The 7,500-nt window shown below is 35.4% G+C and overlaps 1 protein-coding gene across 2 annotated transcripts in view; it reads right to left on the reverse strand.

The window, feature by feature from the left end:
* Nucleotides 1–2,536: 2,536 nt before the first annotated feature.
* The window catches only part of LOC135108468 (uncharacterized), a 5,402-nt gene continuing 438 nt past the window's right edge, over nt 2,537–7,500 (reverse strand). The window contains exons 1-4 of one of the 2 annotated variants that reach the window (XM_064019508.1): nt 7,335–7,500; nt 4,575–4,688; nt 4,131–4,312; nt 2,537–2,996 (exon numbers count right to left, since the gene is read on the reverse strand). The exon at nt 7,335–7,500 is cut by the window's right edge and continues 438 nt beyond it. In XM_064019508.1, coding sequence (XP_063875578.1) covers nt 2,930–2,996; nt 4,131–4,312; nt 4,575–4,676 — 351 coding nt within the window. In that variant the 5' untranslated portion in view covers nt 4,677–4,688; nt 7,335–7,500 and the 3' untranslated portion in view covers nt 2,537–2,929. Of the gene's footprint in view, nt 2,997–4,130; nt 4,313–4,574; nt 5,030–7,334 lie in introns of those variants that run through there. The other variant, XM_064019509.1, reaches the window with a different exon arrangement.

A 7,500-nucleotide genomic window follows, 5' to 3' on the forward strand; every position in this document is an offset into this window, starting at 1 on the left:
CAGTATCCTCAATCATTCATCCCTTTCTCTGGCAAACTCTGAAACTTCCTGCCTGATTCTGTATTTCCTCCTTCCTGTCTTAAACTTTTTTTTTATCATTCTATTTGTCACTGCTCTAGGAACAGGCACTTAGGTGGTTTATTTATACTAAAAATGTTCGTTGACCTTGGTCATTGGCCCTTACTTAAAGAAAAATCCCAGCATGGAGCCTCCATATCTATCCTGACACTATCCTCACACTACTCTTTCTTTTCATTGTCCCTGGCATTCCTGCGGCGTTTTTAAGTAAACGATATTCACGTGTGCAAATGTATTCCCTATGCCCGTGTGTGTGTGTGTGTGTGTGTGTGTGTTTGTGTGTGTGTGTGTGTTTAGAAAAGTATGTTTTGGGAAGTAAAATGTACTATGTAACATGGGATCAAACACACACACACACACAAATACACACACACACACAGCAATGGGAAATTTGTGATGCAATTATTGTATCACGCAGATACTTAAATTGTAGATGTGTGTCTGGTGAACTGGTTTACTACCACTTCTACTACTACTGTAATGGTACTAAGCCACTCTTTCCCGCATCCCTCACGTAGGAGATCTAGGGACGATACCTGCATCCTTTACCTTTCTCACCTGTAGTGGAGTTAAGGATCCATGCTAATCTCTGCTAAATCTCCCTTCTTCCCTTGATGACTACCGCCGTCATTCCACATGGAGTAATTCCTTCTCTCCAAGCGTCTCTTTCTCCCAAGGGAGATATGCTATAAATTAGACCGAACTCTCCAGCGATCTGTCTGTTGGCGGTGAGCCTCCTAAGGATTAGGATCCACACCTGCACCACTCTAGTGAGTAGTACATTTATTGTTTAAAAATATCCCTCCTGAGGACGAACACAGCATGGAGACGCTTATATCACACAAAACCAAAGTTAGTCGTGCTGACTAACTTTTCTTAGTAAAACCCATGGGGTCTAGAACGAGTGGCAGCATTAGTCACAGTGACTAACATAATGTTAGTCAATTTGTGACTAACTGAGCACTCAACCTGAGTATGGTCTTACTCAAATATATCTGACTAATGCCTTCGTACTGTTCACTGCTTCTACTAACCACATTAGTAAAGTGGATCATAGGTTAGTCAATTAAATGACTAATTAGTTAGTCTTTCTTAGGCAGATGATGAATCATTAGTACCTTTAATACTAGCAGCTAGCTACTGCTGTCTCAAGGTTAGGGAAAGAATAGATAATAAATTCAATATATTCATATACAATTAAATGTTCCCTCCATTTCATTGCATTAAAAAAAATAAATAAAAAAAATAAACACTATAATTTTTATCATCTATAGTATAATATGCTTTTCACTTGAACATTTAACAGAAAGCTCCCCTCAAAACTGTAATGATATATAAAACAGATGTAAAAAAATAAACTCCATTAGTAACACTTCATCCTAGCATGAGAAAAAAAAAAAGCAACACAAAAACAACCTGTTTTGACAAGCCATTAAGTAAATAATACACATTTGTGAGTATTAATCACAAAAACTTGCAATGTGGAAAAGAAAGTAAGCATCTCTTAAGATATGAATATTAAACCTTCCTCCCATTCATAAACTAAAGGAAAAAATATGTAAGTAAAGTTAACATAAATTAAATGTAAGGAGTTACAGACCCTGTAAAGAATAATTAATTAGTCCACTGTTAATCATTATATCACAGTACTTTTAAGAAACTTAGGGAAACAACCAGTGCAAAAATAGACATTTAACCTGATTTGTAAAAGCTTTTAACCCAGATCATATCCATATGTCACCATTAATCCTTTAAAGCCACACAAAAAAAGAAAATGAGTATTTCTATGGGATATACTAACTAAACAAATCTACAGAAATGCTCAGAACAGTAATAAAGAAGCTTCACGTATCACTTGCAATAACATAGAGAAATAAAAAAAAAAAAGTTAAAAAATGCATAAAAAAAAATATATATATATATGCATCATATGGTACATGAAGAATACTTCCCAATTTGGAGAGAGAGAGAGAGAGAGAGAGAGAGAGAGAGAGAGAGAGAGAGAGAGAGAGAGAGAGAGAGAGAGAGAGAGTCTACTCTCCATTCATTATATATATATATATATATATATATATATATATATATATATATATATATATATATATATATATATATATATATATATATATATATATATATATATATATATATATATATATATATATATATATATAACATAAGATAACAATTCAGTAAGATTTCATGAATACTGGGTTGGGGGGAAGGGGAAGTACAAGTATTTCCTTTTCCTTTTAGAAAACTTATTAACATAATGTTATGTATTTATTTCACTGATTAATCTTTAACTAGTAACTGACTAGTGTGTGTGTGTGTGTGTGTGTGTGACAGAGACAGAGAGAGAGAGAGAGAGAGAGAGAGAGAGAGAGAGAGAGGCATTATGTGTGGAGTTGAATATATTTGGAAGCAGATTTATGCATTTTTGTAGCTCAATTCTGTCTTTACTTCATTGAGTTTTACAAGTAGAGATTTTGTTTTTGAAGTGTTACCTTTGTCATACTTGATACCTAAGAGATGGGATGTTGTGAAACAGAGGAAATGTTCACAATTTTTGGGGTGTTCAATATTAAACACAAAGCCCTGCTACCAATGAGACTACAGCCATAGAAATACATGTTGGTTCAGCTACAGGTGCACTATCAAATACACACTAGACTGCCCTGTTCTTAGTTCTTCTTCTGGTACCTTAAGGAAGAAATAATAGTGTAAACATTAATAACATTTTGACATTAAAATAAAATTTATATGTAGATGTATATCTTAAGGTGATAATATATTCAGAAATTTCAATATATACACACCACTCTAAAATCAAAGGTACTGAAATTTAACCTTAGTAAAAATGGAGTCTTTCCTTTCTCCGAGCAGGTGAAGTAACCCCAATATAACTAAGCAAGCATCTGGTGCAAATAAATAAATATATAAATAAATATGATAATAAGTAAATCAAATAAACAAAAGAAAATTAACTGTGTAAGGAAAAAGTGAAGATATGGTCACATCCAATAGGACAGTCCACTAATTTGAGTACCAATCTTTTAAAAATCTCCTGTAATTATTGCTTTATCACATAAGAATTAACAAAAATAAAGCTCCTTGATGGTTCTACTAATTATATGAATGACAAGCATTTTGATTGAATGCTCAGAACGACCAGTATACTAATGATTTTTGTCCTTTGTGTCACAGCAGCAAATCTTTTGTATGAGTATGCGGTTATGTTTTTTACTTGAGACACTATTTGGGTGATATCATAATGCAATAATGCTTTGTCTAGCAATTCCTCGTAAGAATATGATGAGTACTGATCGAAAAAAAAAAAAAAAAAAGAAAGAAAGAAAACCCCAGCCGAACCTACATGCCCCGACATAACGCACTGATGTTCCGAACTCCCGATTCTTCTCATCATATCCACCAAAACAGTGTGAGAAGTCCTGAACTTCATCACAACCATGGAAGAAACCTTTATCAGACTGTCTGCACTTGCGCTAGTGCCGACAAAGGTGACTCCAAGAATTCTATCTCCACACGAATTAGTGACCTGTCTTATTGGACTGCAAGGGAAGAGGATGCAGCTAACATTTCTAAAAAGATTGATAATATTTACATTTTAAATTTCAAATTGGACAGCCTATTGGGTTTATTTACACTAGAAATAATGTTTTTCCTTATGAGAGAGAGAGAGAGAGAGAGAGAGAGAGAGAGAGAGAGAGAGAGAGAGAGAGAAAGAATGCTTTACACCTATTAAAATCTTTAACATCACTTATGCTGCAAACAATTATTTAGCCATAGCACTCAGCCAAAAATTTGATAGAAGAGCAGGAATTTAACAATTAAATTAGTACCTTTATAGAAATTGGTGCAAGCATTACAGTTAGATAGGCCATGCTTAATACAATGTTTGGTTTTTGCATGCAGCATAGTTTCATGAAAACTAGGCTTATAAAAGTGAAAGATGCATTGCTAATGATGAAAAGATATATATATTAAATTGCTACCAGCTACTGAAATGAACAAATTGAACTAGACATTACTCGCATTGACTTTCATCGTGGCCATAGAGTTCAAGTAAGGTTTCCATATACAGAGGAACTGCTTTTCTTTTTTTGAGAATGGCAATTATTGGGAGCCTATATTTCTCCAGCCCTTTCAAAACTGCTACTCTTGGGTCTGGTTCATCCGCTTGTGGTTCTAATCTCAGGAACTCCTTGATTATCTGTAAAGATATAAGCATCAAATAATTATAAGTGAAGGTTACAGAGATGAGCATCTGCAATAACTGTACTTAGTTATGAGTGCTTATCTCCCATCACTGAGGCCTTTGAGCCTGAGAGGGAAAATGGAAGTACCAGTAGTTAAATATCAATTACCTACTATAAAATATAAATAGCTATATACATTATAGCCCTACAAATAAAGTTGACAATTAGTAACAATATGTAGCAAAATCCATAAAGTGTACATACATACACACTTACGCCATCAAAAGTCTGAATCCACGGGTACAAGTTCAGGATTTCTGCTACAAGAATGTTCCCATTGATTATTTTTTTGCGTCTCTCAGAGAGTGTCAACTCCATGAGGCGTTCAGCCTGAGGAAAATCATTAAAGTAAAATTACGAATACGGCACTGATGTGTGTGAAGCGACCTTAACCCGTATCCCTCTGGAGGCATATTCCCAAAGTCTGGTAATGTTTCGGCCCATTTAGTCTTGTAGCGGTTAGGTTAGGTTAGATTAAGTTACGTATAGGTAATTTTGTGCGAGAATCTCAATGAGACTATTTTAGAGAGAATCCTATAGTTAGTTTTGGAGCTACAGCCTAGTGTTCATACAGGCTGGTGGACGACTCCTTCCAGACTTCAGGAATATGCATTCTGGCCCTTCACAAGAACTGACATCAGATCCCGGTATGAACACAGGCGGTGCATCCCATGTTCTTTTGTCCCTCTTCTCATTGCCTTCCCATTATATATATATATATATATATATATATATATATATATATATATATATATATATATATATATATATATATATATATATATATATATATATATATATATATATATATATATATATATATATAACACTCAACATCCCTACATGCAACAAAACTTACCAAAACACACTCAAAATACACTCAAAACATCCAAAACACAACCAAAACACATCACAACACCCCAAAATACCCACTACACTCACCTAAACACAACCAAATATTGAATATTCACTCAAAACACCCCGTAACATCTAAAAACATCCAAATAACCCACCCCAACCACGCTAAATTTATCCAAAACACACTCAAAGCACCCCAATATACCTAAAACTCATCCAAACACACTCAAAAGATTTAAAACACCCAAAATACACTACAACACCCCAAAACTCATCAAACACACCCAAAACACATCAAAACATCCAAAACACACTTAAAGCAACACTCAACACCACAAACACGCCACAAACACACCCTTAAAGACCCAAAACTACTTGCACACAATCAAATACACCTCAAAAGACCTGACACACACACCCAAACTCACTGAAACACTTAAAACAGAAAATAAACCCAAAAACAAACTCACTACACCTCAATATACCCCCAAACACACCCATAACACACAAAAACATCCCACAATATACTCAAAACACCCCACACGACTCAAACCACTTACAATATAACTAAAAACATCCTAAACCACATTTAAAACACCCAAAATTCACCCAAAACACAATGATAACAGCAAATATACACCCAAAACATACCTAAACACCACCAAAACACACTCTAAACACCCCACAACATTCCTACATACATCCTAAACACATAAAACACCTAAAACACACCAAATATTACAGAGAACTGCAGCGCAGCAAGGGAAACTAAGCTAAATATTGTTTACCTGTTTTGCCTCCTCCTCCATTTCTTTTTATTTCTTCCTTCTCCTCTTTCATTTCTCTTATTTTCTTCCTTCTACTACAATTATCTACACGCCTGACTTTAGAAACAGCTGGAAACACTTGGAAAACACTGGAAATTACGGTAAATATTGAGGAGACACTGGAGCAGACCGGGTCTCGAATCCTTGATGACGTCACAGGCGAGGTGCCGGCGCCCCGCTGCCATACGTACGTAACATATTTCATTTTGAAATTGACCCATAGAAAAAATGAAGCTAGGCTCGAATGCATTATATATTCTGACTTGATAATTACTTCAATTAATATTCACAATATCAAAACACCTCCAGTCTCAGTAGTTATAAAGAAATATTATGTGAAATATGGAAAAAGTGTTGGAAATTTTGACACCATTAAAAACACTGAAAAGTCCACCTATTCCACTTTACACTGGTAAAAAGACATTTTAAAAAATCTGAACTATTTTTTAAAATAATGCACACTTAGTTACAAGCTACAATAAAAAAATAAAGAAGCTAAAAAATGACAAAATCACCACTTTCAAAGGGACAATAAGCCTATTCAAATTCCACATACTTAACTCAACAGGAACGCAACATACTTTAAAAATCATAAACGATTTTTTGAAGCAATAAAATCTTTATTAAAGCCTCAAATAAAAAAGCCAAAAACCAGGCTGGGTAAATTTCACCGTACAAACTGCCCCTTATTTACATAAAAAACAACACCAAATTCAGCACATTTACTTAACTGAAGCAAGAAAAACACTTGAAAAGCAACGAAATATTTTTAGAAACCATGAAATCTTACTATACAAGCCAAATAAATTAATTCAGAAAAATATAAAAAAATATTGGAACCAACAAGCCGGAACAGGTGCCAGTCCATCATGGCGGCCGTCGGCGGCGACCTTAGTGGGGGAGCCGGCGGCCATGTTGCCTTATTTATTCCTATATAACACCAAAACCAGGCAATGACGGATATATCTGACCAGCGGATATGAAGCCTAGACATGTGGATCCATCTTGTGATATGTTAGGCTTACAATAAGTGAGAGATGAGGCAAATAATGGCTAATAACACAGCTGACAGCTTGTTTACATATTGGCGAACATTAAATATTTGAATAAATTTCCAACTCTTTCCAGACTCAGGCGTAAACAAAACCTAAATATAAATAATTAACCCCTAGAAAGACTAAATAACGAATAATGAATCCTAAATAAACGAATACAAGACACTAGAGGGAGGATTAGGGTGTTGTCAAGGCAGTAAGGCTGACTGAGGAGAGACTGGCCCCGCTGGACTCACCTTACGCACTCGTGCCTCTCTGGTGATGCTTGACGGTGCTTGGTGCAAGAAGAAGGTGTCGGGAAGACGGAAACACTGGTTAATAGAGCGTGTAGGGCAAGATTGACCAGTGCTGACCAAAACACTGCAGCCAGCCAGCCGCTCGCCGTGGTAACTCCCCAGCGCC

This window comes from Scylla paramamosain, chromosome 17 (genome assembly GCF_035594125.1).
Source record: "Scylla paramamosain isolate STU-SP2022 chromosome 17, ASM3559412v1, whole genome shotgun sequence".
Lineage (NCBI taxonomy): Eukaryota > Metazoa > Arthropoda > Malacostraca > Decapoda > Portunidae > Scylla > Scylla paramamosain.